This window comes from Martes martes (genome assembly GCF_963455335.1).
Source record: "Martes martes genome assembly, chromosome: 6".
Lineage (NCBI taxonomy): Eukaryota > Metazoa > Chordata > Mammalia > Carnivora > Mustelidae > Martes > Martes martes.
Genome location: NC_137893.1, coordinates 21,231,312 through 21,250,954, shown reverse-complemented (window position 1 = coordinate 21,250,954; position 19,643 = coordinate 21,231,312). Strand labels below are relative to the sequence as shown.

The 19,643-nt window shown below is 36.1% G+C and overlaps 1 protein-coding gene across 1 annotated transcript in view; it reads right to left on the bottom strand.

Moving 5' to 3' along the window:
* REV3L (REV3 like, DNA directed polymerase zeta catalytic subunit) overlaps positions 1-19,643 on the bottom strand; it is a 182,957-nt gene that overhangs the window by 19,553 nt on the left and 143,761 nt on the right. Inside the window, exons 22-26 of the mRNA XM_080806922.1 lie at positions 14,989-15,130; positions 12,660-12,904; positions 11,601-11,709; positions 9,536-9,742; positions 3,199-3,308 (exon numbers count right to left, since the gene is read on the bottom strand). Of these exons, the coding sequence (XP_080663048.1) occupies positions 3,199-3,308; positions 9,536-9,742; positions 11,601-11,709; positions 12,660-12,904; positions 14,989-15,130 (813 nt within the window). The remainder of the gene's footprint in view (positions 1-3,198; positions 3,309-9,535; positions 9,743-11,600; positions 11,710-12,659; positions 12,905-14,988; positions 15,131-19,643) is intronic.

Here is a 19,643-nt window from a genome sequence, read left to right as displayed (position 1 = left end):
ACAGAATAGAGGTGAATAGCCTACATATGAAGAGACAATTTTAAAATGAATTTCTTTGTCTGTCACTGGTGCTTTTAATCTAGTTAAATAACATTTATCTTTGGGTTGAGAGATCCAAGTACACATATAGAGCAGTGATTTTTCACATGGTAGTGAGTGGGGATATTAGAATAACTTATGAGGTCTTTCTCAACTATAATCAGATGAATTTCCCAAGAGATTCTTTTAAAAAATTTTTTATTTTTGGGCATCTGGGTGGTTCAGTTGGTTAAACAACTGCCTTCGACTTGGGAGTCAGGGGATTGAGTCCTGCATTGGGCTCCCAGCTCCATGGGAAGTCTGCTTCTCCCTCTGACCTCCTCCCCTCTTATGTTCTCTCTCTCTCTCAAATAAAGAAAATCTTTAAAAAAATAAAAAAAACTTATTTTTTAAATTTGAGTATAGTTGATCCAAGAGATTCTAGACAACACTTATTAACTGATGGGAGCAGGTCATATCCCATGAGGATGCAGTAAATATGATTGAGAACCATTATTCTATAAAATAACTATTTGAACCACTAGTCAATAATATTGTAAGGTGTCAAAAAGTCAATAATATTGTAATATTATTGTAATATTGTAATATAATATTTAACTTTGTATGTAGTTGGTAGCTACACTTATCATAGTGCACATTTTATAATGTATATAATTGCCAGATCACTGTATTGATCACCTGAAGCTAATACTGTATGTCAATTATATTTTAATAAAAAAATCAAACTGAAGAAATGCAGTGTGTTTATTATACTTTCTAAATGGACAATAATGCATAACTGCTTTAGAAAGAGAAACACCCTTCTAACAGTACTTTTGATGCTTTGGTAACTGATCTCCCTTAGCTAGACCCCAAGATTCATAAAACAGCAGTCTTGAAATTGGAGGGAGGCAATGGTCATTCACCATCATCTATCAGATTTCCTTCATTCTGATTATAAGACAACTGAGCTTCAGAGCGGCTAAGTGATTTGTTAATGACCACACAATCAGCTAGGAGTACAGCTCGAAAGAGAAACCAGATCCCCTCATTCTCAGTTAAGAACTTCTTCACTTCACCAAGTATTATCTATTATCCCTAAAGCAGTGTTTCTCAATCATTTATCATTATTGTCTTCTCAAAGAAACAAGTTAAAAGTAAATATAGTAAGAAAAAATAATTAGTAAGGAATTAAAATATTGTTGGGTGGGGTTGAACTTTGTGGGGCCTAAACCCATTGTACTATCTAAGTACTATTTAAGTTTTGCTCCCAATTTGTATTGTTAGGGTGATACTACTACCACTGATAGTGCATGTCCTGGAGTGACTTGCCCTCATACAGTATATTTCAATGAAATGATGAATAAATTTATTTGATTGGAATCATAAAACACCTGTGAATTCTGACTTAATGAGAAAGCACCAGATGGGAATCAAAAAACACTGAGTATTACTTTATAGCTCCACTGCTGATGAACTGGGGATTTTAGACATGGGGAATGTGCTTTTATTATTATTTATTTATTTATTAAAAATTAAAAAAAAAAAAGTTTCGGATGTAGTGTTCAATAATTTATCAGTTGCGTACAATGTGCTTTTAGGCAGTACCTGTGGAATGTGCCTCTAATGGTTCCTCCTGACAGTGTGAAAACTGCTGACCTAAATAGCACCGAAATCATTTTCCAGCTGACATTCTGTGAATCTGTGTTTTTTGGTTTGAATTCTTTTTTTTTTTTTTAAAGATTTTATTTATTTATTTGACAGAGACCACAAGTAGGCTGAGAGACAGGCAGAGAGAGAGGAGGAAGCAGGCGCCCTGCTGAGCAGAGAGTCTGATGTGGGGCTCGATCCCAGGACCCTGGGATCATGACCTGAGCTGAAAGCAGAGGCTTTAACCCACTGAGCCACGCAGGTGCCCCTGGTCTGAATTCTTAAAGAACTTAAAGGCTAAACAAAATTACGACAATCAGAATCATGCCAACTTCTGATTCTCTGTGTATGGTATCAACCACGGACATGTATGATCCTGAATTAAACTCAACAATTTAAAGGTTTAACTTTGTCCTCTTCCCTAAATATTTTGCAAGGAGCTCTGCTAACAAGGTGCGAAATGATGTTCTAGTAACTCTTATTTTGCCGGACTACTCAGCAGCGGTGGTTTTATAAAGCAGTGAAATACTCAAACTTAGGAGTGGCTTTTGATGGGGCAGAGTAGAGACTATGGATAATCAGGGCCTGGATAACTTGAAAGTATCCCCCCTGTTAGTAATGAAACAGCTGCTGTATGAGGTAAGGTCTCATTCAGCATTAATATGATTATGCTGACTGCATGTGCATTAAAGAATGGAGAAGATTAAATGCTGTTTAAAGATTACCTAGAAGCTGTTTGTAATGATTAGAAGCGTTATCTTCTACTGCCCTGCTAGTGATCAGAGCTCCCGAGGCAAGTGCTCTTAGCATGATCCCACTGTGACACTAAGCCTTCCATATGAAAAGAATATCAGACTCTATGAAATTTGCATAATACCTATATTCTAGAAGAATTTAATACGTCATACAAATAAGATGGTACATAAATACCTGGGCCCTAATAAATACCAAAGCAAGCAACTAGGCTGAAGTTATTAATTCAGGACTCAGAGAGAGTCCTGTCCTTTGTCAGTCCACGGATGATGGGCTTCAGGAAGACTATGAGCCTTCTGGAATCAAATGGAAAACTTTATGTGCCTATATGCACTTTTTGTAGAAGATCAAAAAGATTTTGGGACCTAGTGAAAAGTTACACTCACAGCTTTGGCAGTATCTTTCAAAATTAAGACATACATTTAAATTCACAGAGCTGCACCTATATGAGGAATCATTTACATTTTTAAAAGTGGTTTCTTTACAAACTAGACTCCTGTGTATACAGTATTTTTGCAGATCACTATCTACCTGGCTATCTGCAGGGATGCCATGGGAATCTCTGTAAGTCAGGCTCAGAACACTTAAATTTTCTGTCTCTTAAGATCATATCTGGTAAATCAGGACTTGAGCTAATCCTGATCACAAGATCCTAAGGATTGGGAAGGACTTAAGTAGAACTCTGTTTTTAGCAAGGATTACCCTTAAGCTAGTTCAAACACTGAAATGAATATCTGAAGAGATATAAAAGGACAACTATAAAGCAGAGTTCATTACCTGTCAGTATCTCCATATACAACCCTAGCGCCCCATTTCTTGGTATCATTCACCAGTTTAATAGCTCGTTCCAAGGTCTCTCTCGCTTTGTGAACAATACTATCACCAACCTGTGGGTACAAACACACTGGAAGTTATTTCTTAACATAGCTTAGTATAAATCAATAGACTAACAATACTTTTCATTAACAAATATTTCTAAAATTGAAATAAGGAGAAAAGAATAAAAAAGAAAACAAAAGTCTTCAGTGTCATCATGCTTTTTATAAGGACTCAAGAAGAAAATAAAGCGAAGAATTTAAAGAAAGGAACCAATCAATACACAGACTCACCTGTGAGTGTATTAGTTAAGTACAAAGGACTGCACTTTATACAAGGTACACAGATTCATAATTCCTGGAACAATTAGCCTTATTTAAGGAATTTTTAAAATGCCTTTATAACCAATTAGCCAGGGACTTATTCTGCGTATGTGCATGAATGTGTACATGTGTATCTTTCAAAATTTTTCTGTTGTAGTGTTACGATAATTTCTTTCAGTATCATTAAAGTTAACACTGAACTTTAATCTCAGTGATTGGTTACATGTAACTTTTAGAAAATAAAGAACACAAAGAAAAATGTCTAATTATATGATGGAAAATATATTACAAGTGTTCAATTTAAATTAAGTAGGCAGATATATGTCTAATAAGGGTACTTTCTTTAAAATTTTTTCAGATTTTTATTTATTTATTTTATTTTTTTCAAAGATTCTATTTATTTATGAGAGAGAGAGAGAGCGAGCGCGTGCACAAGCAGGCAGAGTGGCAGGCAGAGGCAGAGAGAGAAGCAGGCTCCCCATCAAGCAAGGAGCCCGATGCGGGACTCGATCCCAGGACCCTGAGATCATGACTTGAGCTGAAGGCAGAGGCTTAACCCACTGAGCCACCCAGACACCCCTATCTTCTGAAAGTTTTATAGTTTTGTGTTTTATATTTAGTTCTGTGATCCAATTTGAGTTAATTTTGTGAAGTGTGTAAGATCTGTGTCTAGATTCACTTTCTTGCTTGTGGATATCCAGTCATCCCAACACCATTTATTGAAAAGACTATCTTCTATCGTCAATACATTGTATTACCTTTGCTCCTCTGTTAAAGATCAGATGACTATAATTTATGTGGGTCTATTTTTGTAATCTCTATTCTGTTCCACTACTATTCCTTGGCCAGTACAACACTACCTTCATTAAATGTAGTTTAGTAAGTCTTGAAGTCAGGTACTGTCGGTCCTCTGAGTTTATTCTTCTAAATTGCGTAGTCTATTCTAGGTCCTTTACCTCATCATGTAAACTTTGAAATCAGTTTGTCAATATCCACAAAATAACTTGCTGGGATTTTGACTAGGACTGCATTCAATCTATACATGAACTGACATCCTGACAATACTGAGTCTTCTTATCTATCAGCATGGCATATCTTTCCTTTTATTTAGCTCTTCTTATATTTCTTTGACAGTTGTATCATTTTCCTCATAGAGATCTTATACTTACTTTGTTAGATTTATACAAAGTATTTCATTTTGGGGGGTGCTTAATATAAATGGTGTTACATTTTTAAATTTCAAATTTCATTTGTTCATTGCTGGTACACAAGAAATGATTGAGTTTTGTTGTATTAACCCTATATTTGGCAACCCTGCTATAACCGCTTATTAGGTTTAAGAGGATTTTTTGTTAATTTTTTTGGATTTTCTACAGAGAGGATTATGCCATGTTTAACAAAGACAGTTTTACTTTTATTTTTTCCTTCCCAATCTGTACACTTTTAATGTCCGTTTCCTTGTCTTACTGCATTAACTTCCAGTTCTTTTATGATGTTGAAAAGCAGTGATGAGAGGGGGGTTATCCTTGCCTTGTTCCTAATCTTAGTGGGAAAGATTCAAGGTTTTCATAGCTAAGTATGATACTAGCTGTGGGCTTTTTTTGGGTATTCTTTAGAAAGCTGAGAAAGTTCCCCTCTTCCTAGTTTACTGAGGATCTTTAGGATGAATGGATACTGGATTTTGTCAAATGCTTTCTCTGCATCTATTGTTATGATCATGCGGCTTTTCTTATTTACCCTGTATGTGATGTGATGGATCTCATTAGAGGATTTTTGAATGTTATACCAGCTTGCATACCTGGATAAATCCCACTTGGTTGTGGTGTATAATTATTTTTGTAAATTGTTGGATTTGGGTTGCTAATATCTATTGAAAATTTTTGCATCTATGTTCATGAGAGATATTGGTGTGTAGTTTTCTTGTAATGTCTTTGTCTGGTTTTGGTATTGGGATCATGCTGGTCTCACAGAATGAATGATAAAGTATTCCTTTTGCTTGTAATATCTGAAAGAGATTGTAGAGAATTGATACAATTTTTTTCCATTCTAGTTTTCTAAGGTGAAAGCTTAGATGATTAGTTTTGGATGTGTCTCTTCTTTTCTAATAATGGATTCAATACTATAAATTTCCCTCTATTTGCTGCTTTTGCAGATTCCCACAAATTGTGATAAGCTGTGTTGTCCTTTAGTTCAAAATATTTTAAAATTTATTTCAAGATTTTTTTTTGACCCATGTGTTATTTAATCTCTAAGCATGTGGGGATTTTTCCAGCTATTATTGATTTCTAGTTTAATTGCATTGCGCTTTGAGAGCAGACACTATATGATTTATATCTTTTAAATTTGTTAAGGTGTGTTTTATGACCCACAATGTGTGGTGTGTCTTGGTGCATGTTCCATGCGAGCTTGAGAAGAATGCATATTTGGGTGTTGCTGGATGAAGTATTCTATGAATACCCACTATATTCAGCTGACGATGTTGCTGAGTTCAACTACATCCTTACTGATTTTATTTTTTCCTATATGTTGCCCTTGTTTTTTGTTCCTATTTTTGTTTTCCTCTCTTTTTCTGCCTTTTGTGATTTTGACTATTTGAAATGATTCCATTTTCTCTTTTTTACATATTAATTATAATCTCTTACTTTTTATAAAAGTGGTTGTTGCCCTAGATTTTGAAATATACATTTACTTTCTTTTTTTTTTTTTTAAAGATTTTATTTATTTATTTGACAGATCACAAGTAGGCAGAGAGGCAGGCAGAGAGAGAGGAGGAAGTATGCTCCCCGCTGAGCAGAGAGCCCAATGTGGGGCTCGATCCCAGGACCCTGGGATCATGACCTGAGCTGAAGGCAGAGGCCTTAACCCACTGATCCACCCAGGCACCCTACATTTACTTTCAATATACCACTTTCAAATACTACTATACTACATCACAGTAGTGCAGTGCTTTATAATGATGAAATAATCCAATTCCTCCCAACCCTTTTGTCATTTGTCATTCATTTTACTTATACATAAGCATACATGCAAACATACATAATCAAATACATTGTTGCTATTATTATTTTGAACAAATTATAATCTGTTAGATCAATTAAGAATAAGAAAAATAAAAGTGTTTATTTTACCTTCCTTTATTCCTTCTCTGAGGCTGTTTTGTTTTTTTATGTAGATCTGAGTTTCTGACCTCTATCATTTTCCTTCCCTCTAAAGAATTTCTTGTAACATTTCTTACAAGGCAGGTCAATTGCCAACAAATTCCTTCAATTTTTGTTCATCTTGAGAAAGTTTTCATTTCTCCTTTGCTTTTGGACAATAATTTTTCAGGGTACAGATTTTTTTTTTTTTAAGATTTTATTTAGTTATTTGACAGAGAAAGATCACAAGTAGGCAGAGAGGCAGGCAGAGAAAGAGAGGGAAGCAGGCTTCCTGCTGAGCAGAGAGCCCAATGCAGAACTCGATCCCAGGACCCTAAGATCATGACCTGAGCCGAAGGCAGCGGCTTAACCCACTGAGCCACCCAGGCGCCCCTAGGGTACAGATTTTAATGTTGGAGTATTTTTCTCTCAATATTAAGTATTTCATTCCATTTTCTTCTTGCTTACATGATTTAAGAGGAGAAGTTGGATGTAAATCTTACCTTTGCTTCCGTATAGGCAAGGTATTTTATCCCCCTCTGTCTTCTTTCAGGATTTTAATTTTACTACTGATTTTCTGTAGTATGAAAAGGATATCTCTAGGTTTAGTTTTTTGAGCATTTATTCTGTTTGGTATTCTTTGAACTTCCTGGATCTGTGGTTTGGTGTCTGACATTATTTTTGGGAAATTTTCAGTCATTACTGTTTCAAACATTTTTTTCTGTTCCTTTCTTTCTTCTCCTTCTGGAATCCCTATTATATGAATGTTACTACACCTTTTGTAGTTGCTCCAGTTTTCGGATATTCTTTTTTTTCATCTTTTTTTCTCTTTGCTTTTTAGTTTTGTCAGTTTTTGTTTTTTTTTAAAGATTTTATTTATTTATTTGACAGACAGAGATCACAAGTAGGCAGAGAGGCAGGCAAAGAGAGAGGAGGAAGCAGGTTTTCCGCCAAGCAGAGAGCCCGATGCAGGGCTCGATCCCAGGACCCTGGGATCATGACCCAAGCCAAAGGCAGAGGCTTTAACCCACTGAGCCACCAGGAGCCCCTAGTTTTGGCAGTGTTGATGGAGATTTCTTCCAATCCAGAGATTCTTTTTCTCTGCATCTAGTTTACTACCAAGGCATTCTTCATTCCTATTAAAATGTTTTTGATATCTAGTATTTCTTTTTGGTTCTTTCTTAGTGTCTTCACGTCTCTGCTTACATTGCTCATTTGTCCTTTCACGCGTATACTTGATCCATTAGAGCTATTAGCGTCCTAATAGTTGTTTTAAATATGCAGTCTGATAATTCCAACATCCCTGCCACATCTCAGTTTGGTTCTGATGTTTGCTCTGTCTCTTCAAACTGTGTTTTTTGGCTTTTGGTATGTCTTTATTTATTTTTTTTTGGATAGATGGATTTATCAGGTAAAAAGGACTGCCATAAATAGATCGTTAATAACATGGTGGTCATCTGTTGGGGAGGAAATATTCTATAGTTCCATGAGTAGGTCTTACTCTTTCAGTGAAACTGTTCCTCTGGACTATAGACTTCACATGTGCTTCTGTTTTTTTTCCCCATCTTTGGTGGGACAGGATGGCTAGGGTGGGCTGGTATATTTCCTATCCTCCACATGGAAGGCCAGTGCACTTGGAACTGGGTATTTCCCTTCTCTCAGGTCAGTTAGGCTCCAGTTAAATAGTATCCCTGAAGGTGGACCTTGTCAAGAACAGAACACTCTGATGTATTTCAAAATGGTTCCCCTTTCCTTTGCCAGAAGCACAGGGGAATTTTTCTTCTGTGAGAGAAAACCTCTGAGAACCTGGTTGAGCTCGCAGAGGTAAAAGTCACAAAACTGTAGGGGTCCTGATGACTGGGTCCCCTGGAGTCTTAATCTGTCAGACTTATCCACTTTCCCCCTCCTCAGCACTGGTTCCTGCAGAGGTGTGTGCGCCTGGGTTTCTGCTCTTGTGAGTTGTGATTCTTTGTATTTACCTATTGGACTCTTCAGTTTTGGGGGTAGTGGTTTGCCCTGTGACCTCACTTCTCTGACACATCTAAGAAGAGTTGATTTTTCAGTATGTTTAGCTTTTTACTTGTTGTGGGGAGAAACTGATAATTTTGAGCTTCTGACATGCTGGACCTGATACTGAAAGTCCCTTGCACAAGTTTTTGAAGTTTATTCTGCCTATTGTGTGCTGTGTGGGAACCTTATCCTTCTCCTGTTTTTCCCTTTCTAATGTGGTATACCACAATGTTCTGACCTTTGTTTGGCATAAAAAGATCACCAATAAAACAAATCTACTCTGCTCTCAATCACTCGTATGTGACTGCATTACTCTTGTCACACTATATTGTATTTATGTTAAATTAACACCTTCAGTAAATAGCAAAAAATTAGTCTTATTCTGTGAAAAGTATCTTTCAATTGCAACTACCTCTGCAAAACAAAGGTTTTGCTTCATATCTACTGGTACATTAGTAAACATAGAATGCTGGTTATTCTGACATTTGGAGAGGCCGACCTAGCATCAGATCTGTCAATACATTAAAAGGACTTATTTAGTATGAAGGTTGTTGTAAATGCTGCTATAAACGTGGCACTAAATCTCATGCTAATAGTTTGCTACAGTGTGTTCATCTAGATACGTAGAAACTGTGTATGATGAAGAGTTCTCATAGAGGAAAACCCTAAAGATTTTGTATGTATACAAGCTCTAGTTTGAACAAAACCAATCTTACATCATGGAAATGAAACTCTTCAGTCTAAACGAAACAAAATACTTCAATGATCAGATATTCATTTAATACTGCTTTAGTCTACTGAAAAAACTACAGATCTGTTATCACTTACCTCAATGCATGGCATTCTTCCAGAAAAATTTGCAGCTGTATAGCCGAATGTGACATTTGCTATAAGCTTAAGTCCTAGCTGACGTGCATCCAGCATTCGGGAAAGGGCTCTGTCCTGCTTGTAAGCCTTCATTGATTGCTTCACCATGAGTCTAGTCTTTAAAATTTCTTCGAGCATTCTTGGTAGCACACCTTTTCTTACTGAAGGCTATCATAAGGAGAAAAAGAATATTTAAAATCCCTTAAAAGTTATAGACTTAAATAATTAAGAAGGAAGCACAAAGTTTAACAATGGCCAACTGTCATGAATTGAAACATACTAACAACTGAGTGGCCACAGGGCCAGTGGCCATCAATACAAAATCATCACATTTTCTTTCTTTTGAAGAGGACTTTTCTCCTAAATGGTTCCTATAATGTTTATAAATCTAATGTAGCACTACCATGTGAGGTCAGAGACCTCCAGGAAGGAGGATGTCAACTAGTGCATAAGAGACCATACAACAAGTTCAGAGGGAAATTTTGTTCAAAACTTTGATCCAAACCCCCACTCTTTCAGAAAGACACATGGGATTTGTATCACTCATAACAAACCTCAGTTTTTAAAGATCTCATCCTAATGACCCCACACAGTAATCTGCATGGAACTCCATTTATCTACCTTGGAAGAATGATGAGCTGGGTTGACTCTGCTGACATTCAAACCTGCAGTTCCAGGGACTCTAGGTATTTCAAATGTGATGCTTAGACCACTAAGCCATCCCCTCCGGCCTATATTTATTAGCAATCTGGAAGAGGGGATGAATAGTGAGGTGATAAAATTTGTTGATGCCAAAAAAAAAAAAAAATCATTTGTATTAATCAAGACTAGGGAGAATTTATGAGAACTCCAGTAGGAATGAAAACCACAAAACAGTATTAACTTTGAAGATGATTCACAGACACGTGCAAGGTAATGCATGTTGGACTGAACAATTAAAATCTTAGGTATAAGGATAATCACACTTCTGAATATTAAAAAAATCTTAGTTTTATTAAGCTTTACATTTTGGGTCAAAATGTAGATGCAAATTTTAAAAATACTGTTAAAGGGAGATAATATAACAAGCCACTACATATGTGACAATGAAAACATATTCTAACCTCTAATTCATTCTGTGTACCTTATGAAGCAGTCATAATGTTTATGTTAAGATGTAATACATGTCATTATGTTAAAAGAGGTAATATTTTCCAAAAAGAAACAGGTCATGAAGTCTCTGGTGAGAATTTCCCTATCTAAACATCTAATTTTAGGGTACTCTTTGAACACAGCATCCTCTTACTGGTAGAAAATGATGCTACTTTTCTAAGTACATCAGAATGAATCTGAGGGCTTGTGGGGTCCATGCTACCATCAACTGCCCTACTGTACCACGATTACAGTCAGACTCACTGGTAAGGAAATAGGAAAAAAAAAGAAAGGAATGAAGTTGGCATAAGAGAGGCAATATAATCTTCTCCTAGATCTCTCTCCTATTTGTCTTTAATTTATTCATTTATGAGGCTCTCTTTGGTCTCTTTTAAGGGGAGATAAGGGAGAGAAAAAAAGAGACCCTATTTTGAGTTTGGATATCTTAAAAATGCAATCAATAAATACATTAGAGTATCATTTCTAAGATAGCCTTAATTTAAAATAATGTAGAAGAACAATTAGTAGAGTTTACACATTAAAGCGATCTGAATCTTTGTAAGTTAACATCGTGGTGATTGTCAAACAGCTATTTAAATCTCATATTCTAATAGAGGTCAGAACGTATATATACACATTTCTTTCAGTATTTCATTAAAAACTAAAATCTAACAGTTAAAAGACTTTAAATCTAAATTCATGCAAAACAAGGTAACTGGTTTTTAAAAAGTAATTTCTTAGCAGATTCATGTATCTTTACTTTTTAACATAATATACTCAAGCAAACTTGGTTTTTTTTTGCTTTGTTTTACATGCCAACAGGATATAATCTAAATCATCAGCTCTCCAAACGTTAAGCCACAGTCGATACCTTTCACTTACAAGAGAGTATTACCTTGACAAAAGCTATTCCATTGGGGGACACTGTGATATCATGCCTAATTTGGTAAAGTAAATCTGGAGGTACTCTTAGAGAGGTACAGCCAAATTTGAACTCATCATACCTATTAAGAAAGAAAACATTAAGCAAATACTTTCTCAAATCACAGAACAGTGATACTAGACAATTTTAGGACTCTAAGAACTCCAGTAGAAATTCATTTTCAAATGAATTCTAAACATGAATTCATTTACTTCATAATTGGTCTATTACCAAATAAAAGTTCTTTAAATATTCACAATTTATTAAAAGAAGCACTTCTTAAATGGCATTATCCTAAAACTTATGGGCAAAATCTATACTGAATACCAGCTTCCAACTCAACATGTGACCGCTTTACACTAAGTTACTTAAAGAAAAATTTAAGCCCTAAATAAAAATATTTTAAATAACTTTATCAAATTTCTGTTCTTAATAAAAAGACAGGATTAACAATATAATTTCCATGAATACTTTCTATGAAGGAATGAGTATGCCCTAGGCTAACACTATAACTTGGTTTTAAATACATAAAAATCATTATAAAGGAAAACTCTGTATTTCTTATGAGAATAATACATACTCCTTTGAACACTAAAAATGTTATTCTCATTTAGTTTATAAAATTTGGTTGACATGAGTAAATAAAACCCAACACTTACAATTTAACTTAAAAATATCACTGACTATTTCTAAGAGGTTAAGAAAAGGTGACAGTTGGAGACAGGAGATCATAATCCTCAAACTATTCCACTGAAATGGATGTACATGGAGAATGAAACAAATAATTTGCAAGACTGATCTATTCACGAGTCATCCATTCATGATGCTGAATTAGTCATACAGTTATCCAGTCAATTAGTAAGGTAACTACAAAGAATGAATTAGCTGTGCTACAGCCCATTCATCTTGCTCTTGCTCAAAAGGACAGTATCAAGTGCAAAGAGACACCCAAAGTCTAATTTTAGTAAGAAGTACAAAGCACAACAACATAATTACAAATATGAAAAAAAAAACCAAACCAAAAACCCTTACTTTCCCAAGTTCTCCACATGGCCAAGGCAGGTGGAAAAACAGTAGTTGTATGCAATCACAATCGAAGGATATAGTGACTGGAAATCCAAAACGAGAACAGAGTTGCTGTAGAAGCGAGATTCAGGCTCCATAATCAGGGGAACACACTGTGGAGCTCTCATTTGGGATCTCTGCTGTACACTAGGTGTCAGAGGAATATAGTTCATTGGTTTAGCAATACGCAACATCATTGATTCCACACGGTACTGCAGGAAGAGAGGGGAAATAGGAAGAAAAGAAGAAACAGTTTAAATAGAAATATATTGGTCTCTGAATATATGATTATCATTTAGGGAATGTTCTACTCTTCTGAATAAGGCTGCATTCTTATAGGTTTTTTAAGTATGCTCCATACCCAGCATGGAGCCCAACATGAGGCTTTAACTTACGACCCTGAGATCAAGACCTGAACTGAGATCGAGAGTTGGATGCTTAACGAACTGAGCCAGCCAGGTGCACCAAGGAAACGTTTTTACAATACAGTTATAAACGATGGGTTATTTAGTCAGCTTTCAGGTGCCTATAAAAGACATTCATAAATCCTTTTCCTATATTCCTATAATTTTTACAAAAACTGTAAAATATATCAAATAACTTATACAATAAATCAAATTTTGGAAAGACAGAAATTAGATTTCTTTTTATATTTAAAAACATCTATGTATAATAAACAGATGTGGGAAAGACTGTATAGTTTAACAATTGCATTGAAAAGTTGGCCAATGATCTTTGAGAACTTTATTTGAGAAAATTAGAGAATGAAAGTCAGGAGACTTGAGATGGATAAATGTTATTCCAATTTTCCAAGAAGGAAACACAAGGATTTCAGAATTGAAAGGTAGTCAACTTCATACCAGTCCCTAACAAAATTAAATCGAACAATTACTGATTGTTTATAATAACCACTATTAAGTAGATGGCTTGGAGTATTAGAAAAGGAAAGCACTCACAAGAGCCAGCATGGGTTCACAGAAATGTTCTCATGTTGTTTTAAGGTATCTTTGCCTCTTATTATAAAGCCAGCTCAAATCATTTTAAAAATTTGTGGGAGGTACAAATAGCTTATAAGCAATATATAATAAATAAACATACTTTGCTTATTAATAAACATGTCAAAGTAATTAGAACTCTATTTTTGCTATATTTAGTGAATTGGTAGAATGGAGAAATGTTACAGACTTACACTAATTAAAATAATTAAAAATAAAAGACTTTATGAGGTAAGGTAAGGATGAGGTAAGGAACCTGAGTGAATGAATGTAGTATCCCTGATGTCTAGCATAGTGTTTATTTGACACACTAAAGGTACTCAAATAAATATTTGTTGAATGAATGCATGAAATCTTTTTGGGTGATGCATTTGACAAAATCTCTCATATCCTTGGGAAATTAATTAAAAACTTATGAATTAAGTTACTTTTTTTTTTTTTTTCGAGTGGGGAGCATCATTTGGTTTAATTGCATATGTTCCGCATTTAACATCTCCCGAGATCGGAGTTGCGACTTCTCACATTTAATGAAGCGAAACTCTCTCAGGCCACCGCGAGACACATCTAAGCATGAAAACCAGTAATTTACCTGAATTAAGTTACTTCTAAGGTCCTATTTTTCTTTAATTTCTTAAAAAAGTGATACAGTTACTTATATTGATTCCCAAATCCTCTTCCTTTTTACATTCAACTTTTTTTTTTTTTAAAGATTTTATTTTATTTATTTGACAGACAGAGATCACAGGTAGGCAGAGAGGCAGCCAGAGAGAGAGGAAGGGAAGCAGGCTCCCTGCTGAGCAGAGTGCCCGATGCGGGGCTCGATCCCAGGACCCCAGGATCACGACCTGAGCCAAAGGCAGAGGCTTTAACCCACTGAGCCACCCAGGAGCCCCTACATTCAACTTTTATTTGGGAACTAGAACATGATGAAATTAGGAATGTAAAACAAAAGAGGCAGACTTTCTTTGCTGCTTCTTCCCTAGTTTTAAGGGGTTTTGAAGGCTTCCGTAATCACACTGACAATACTCAGGAACAAAATATCATCCCAGGGACACAGTCATTTAGTTTTTTAACAGCATGAAAAACTTAGCAGTGGCCAGAAAGTTGGCATGGAGAGAAAATAAAAAATGGAGCTGTTAAGTGAAATTAGAGCTTTTCCAGAAAATAAAATGACAAGATTTCATTAATCAGCTATATATTAGTACCACATAGAAAGTTCAAAATATCACATTACCACAAATATCACAAAAGTATGTCACTCACATAGAACTCTCAAGTGTGTAAGAAAATTGATTTCCTACCTGTGAACCCCTTGTCAGTACATGTAAAAACTGAATGCCAAAGAGTCTAGCCATTTCACTGGTTTTCCCAATCAGGTCCAGCTGTTCTAACATCTGGAGATTTCCACGGACACGGCTAATGTAGTGATCAACCATTTTCCATCTGTTAAAAAGAGAATCCATGCTATGAACATTAGGGAAAAATGTGGACGCTTGAAACTAGTACTCTTTCAATTTTGCCAAACCTACACATTAAAAATGAGGATTTAACTAGGGAGTCATGATGTGAGCCATCAGCAAAACATGTAAAGGAGTTAAACATTAGAAAATTTCATATATTTCAAGGGCATAAAACCTAGTGAAAATACACCAACTTTAAAATAGTACTTGTAAGGATAATTATTCTCAGTATTTTGCTTGCTGTTACTCTATTTTTATTATAAGAAATTAACACTCTCTTAGGTGCTACTGCTGATACACTAATTATACAATTATAATGCACTGTATCTATAGGTTTTTAAAGAATATAGAGGCTTTGCGTTATCACTACAAATACCAGCCTAAAAGCATGCCTACTAACTGTTCATGGGAAGAAACACAGTAATTTGGTGATGATTTAGGAAAATAATGAGATTATACCTGGGGTAAATGTATGTCAAATCAGTATTTTCTGTGAATACACAAATATTCTGTTCTTTGTGATTTAAATCTTTACATAAATTAATCTCTTTACCCTGCCTTTGTTGTTAATAATCAAACAACAACAAAAAACCTTCCACCAAAGCCAGGAACAAAAGTTTTGACTGAGTATTAAAATGTAAAAATGATCTAAAGGTATATTAGAAAGAATAAACTTTATTCATTTAATGAAAGTAAGGTTCAAATATTTTGCAACCTTTAATTATATGGCTTTTAGAACAATACAGTCATATAACTGTTCAATAAAAAAAGTCTTAAAAGTCATGATACATGACTAATACAGAAATACTGGAAAATGAACATGAAAAGAAGGAAAAAATCACCCTATAATAAAAAAGTCTGATAATAACAAGTATTAGAGAGGGTATGGAGAAATTGTAACCCTTATATACTGCTGGTGAGAATGTAAAATAGTGCAGTTGCATTGGCAAACAGTCAGGCAGTTCCTCAAATTGTTAAACATAGAATTACCATATAATTCACTGATTCTCCTCCTCAGTATATATCCAAGAATGGAAACACACATCTACACAAAAATCCATATACAAATGTTCTTAACAGCACTACTCGAAATAGCCAGAAAGTGGAAATACCCAAGTGTCCATCAACTGATGAATGAATAAACAAAATGTGGAATATATCCATACGATGGACTATTATTTGGCAATAAAAGGAAATGAAGTACTGACACATGCTACGATACGAATTAATCTGAACAACATACTAAAAGAAGTCAGTTATAAAAAGCAACATATTACGTGAATCTTTTTATAGGAAATATCCAGAACAGGCAAATCTGCAGAGACAGAAAGCAGATTAATAAGGATGGGGGCAAAGAAGGGAGGACAGGAGGGTGATGCCTAGGAGATGCAGGGTTCCTTTTTGGGGTAATGCAAATACTAAGATTTACTGTGGTAATGGTTGCACAACCGAATACATGAAAATCACTGAACTGTACACTTTAAATTGGTGACTTATACGGTATGTGAATTCCATCTGAGTAAAACTGTTAAAAAGAATTAAATATAAACCTGTCTTAAAAATTTTATATTCAATTTTAAATAAAATAGACAAAAAGAAATGTTCTGTAAGTTGCATTTCTAACAATATATTGTGACTATTTCCTCACACTTATACATTTTTATAGCTATTGAACATACTATTATGATTATAATTCGATGGCTCTGTTATTGAGTATCTTTTATTACTATAAGAAATGCTGTGATGAACATCTTCATTGCTAGGTCTATGAACTGATGCTGAAATATTTCCAAATAAAATATAAAAAAAAGATAAATTCCTAGATTCAGTCAAAAGGTCTGTTATGATTTAGTTTTTAATATGTAGTGCACACTGCTTTCCAGAAGGTTTTAATAATTTACATTCGAGCTAATGATGATAAAGTGCTTGTTTTCTTTGCATCTTTGCCAACATTGGGGATTATAATATTTAAGTTATTACTAGTTTGACAGGCAACAAATTCTATCACATTTTAATGTATTTTTTAGATTATTAAGGTAATAATACTGCATAATATGTATATTATGTATAATACGTATAATAATATATAATAATCACGTAAGTGTTTCATTATGGTCAGTTTCTGGATATTTATCTTCCTTTGTTTGGAGTATCTTTGCCTGGTTCCTCATTTTCCTCAACTGTCCATGCTGGTGTCCCACATTAGACAAAGCAGGCACGTCTCCCAGTCATGGACTAGCCTCATACAAGAGGTCTCCATCACTCATTCCAGCCAGAGATTCTGGGGGCCTCTACCAACTCATTCACTTTCCAGGTAGAAGCAGGCAGTTGTGGTTTGTTTACCTACCTAGCAGAAGGTGGAGTTATGGTGTCTGATAGTCCAAACCACTGTCTTTGTTCTCCTCTAGGCAGCCAGACTATGTTGAACCTGTCAGAGCTCCAAGACTGGAAGGACAGATGGCAGTTCTTTGTGTAGCTATGCAGGAGTTAGGATACTGGATGCATGGATCTCTTTTTCTCTCCAGGGGTAAGCTGAGAGGTGGGATTTGTCATCCACTCACTTTGTGCTAAGCAGGGGAGGAGGATCTATGGCGTCTATCAGCCCATACCACCATCTCCATTTGGCTCTGCAGCTAGACTGGTGAACTTGTCAGAGCCCCTTTGGAAAAGCTGGGGTGCCGATATGCAAACCAACCCTTTTTCTTCTGTGGGAGAAGCAGAGAGCTAGGGGCCATTTTGTGATCATATGGCTCTGGGCCAGAGGCAGGGACTCTGGTAAGAAGGTGTCTTAAATCTCCCTCCAGCTTTGGTGATTCTGGTTCTGCATTCATCCAGGGCACAGGAGTCTTTCAATTAGTTTCTGGATTTCTCACAAAGGGAGTTTGTGAATTGTTGCTGAATCAGTGTGTTTATAGGGGAAAGAGGATCTAGGGCTTCCCACTCCATCTTGCTGACATCACTACATATCTTTCCTGACATTTTGGAAGTATTTAAAAAGTGGACTTTTTAAAGATTTTATTTATTTATTTATTTGACAGACAGAGATCCCAAGTAGGCAGAGAGGCAGGCAGAGAGAGAGGAGGAAGCAGGCTCCCTGCAGAGCAGAGAACCCAATGCGGGGCTCGATCCCAGGACCGCGGGATCATGACCTGAGCTGAAGGCAGAGGCTTAACCCGCTGAGCCACCCAGGTGCCCCAAAAGTGGACTTTTTATTTTTTTTTATTTTTATTTTTAAAAGATTTTATTTATTTATTTGGCAGACAGAGACCACAAGTAGGCAGAGAGGCAGGCAGAGAGAGAGGAGGAAGCAGGCTCCCTGCTGAGCAGAGAGCCCGATGCGGGGCTCGATCCCAGGACCCTGGAATCATGACCCGAGCTGAAGGCAGAGGCCCTAACCCACTGAGCCACCCAGGCGCCCCAAAAGTGGACTTTTTAAATTAAAAGAGCAATCTTTTAAAACAAGATCACCTTCACAGGGCACCTGGGTGGATCATTGGTTAAATGACCTACTCTTTGTTTCAGCTCAGGTTGCGATCTCAGGGCCATGAGATCAAGCCCTGTGTTGGGCTCCATGCTTAGCTCAGAGTCTGCTTGGGACTCTCTCTCTCACTGTCCTTCTACTCCTCCTTCCTGCTTGCTCTCTCTAAAATAAATAAATAAATCTTTAAAAAAAGAAAATAAGATCACCTTCAATCCTACTTTCTAGTCCTATTTGGGTTGCCACATGGTATAAAAAGAGAATGGAATTACATTGTGGTCTTTATTTTTTTTAATTAACATATATAATATTATTTGTTTCAGGGGTACAGGTCTGTGATTCATCAGTCTTACACAACTCACAGCACTCCCCATAGTACATACTCTCCCCAATGTCTCCCACCCTCCTCCCCTCCAGCAACCCTCAGTTTGTTTACTGAGATTAAGAGTCTCTTATGGTTTGTCTCCCTCTCTGGTTTCATCTTGCTTCATTTTTCCCTCCCTTCCCTTATGATCCTCTGTCTTATTTCTCCAATTCCTCACATCAGTGAGGTCATATGATAATTGTCTTTCTCTGTTTGACTTATTTTGCTTAGCATAGTACCCTCTAGTTCCTCCTAATACTTTGGGAAACTCAGGTATAATAAGCAAATACAAGTTTTTATTTTTACCTATTTGTTAAGTATTTTATTTATTTGAGAGCGAGAGTGAAAGAGGGAGAGGTCAGAAGCGGTGGGGGGTGGGGGGAGGGTGGGTTGAGGGAGAAGCGGACTCCCCAGTGAGCAGAGAGCCTGATGTGGGACTCGATCCCAGGACCCTTGGATCATGACCTAAGCCAAAGGCAGACGCTTAACTGATTGAGCCATCCACGCACCCAAACACAAGTTTTTATTTGGGGAAGAGGGAAGGAAATACAAAGTATAAGCTACTCATGATAGGCCTGGGTAGGTGCTGAATGGATGAACTTAGAGCATCTTGAGGGCACAGGGTATTTTCTGGGATAGGGCATCTAAGAAGAA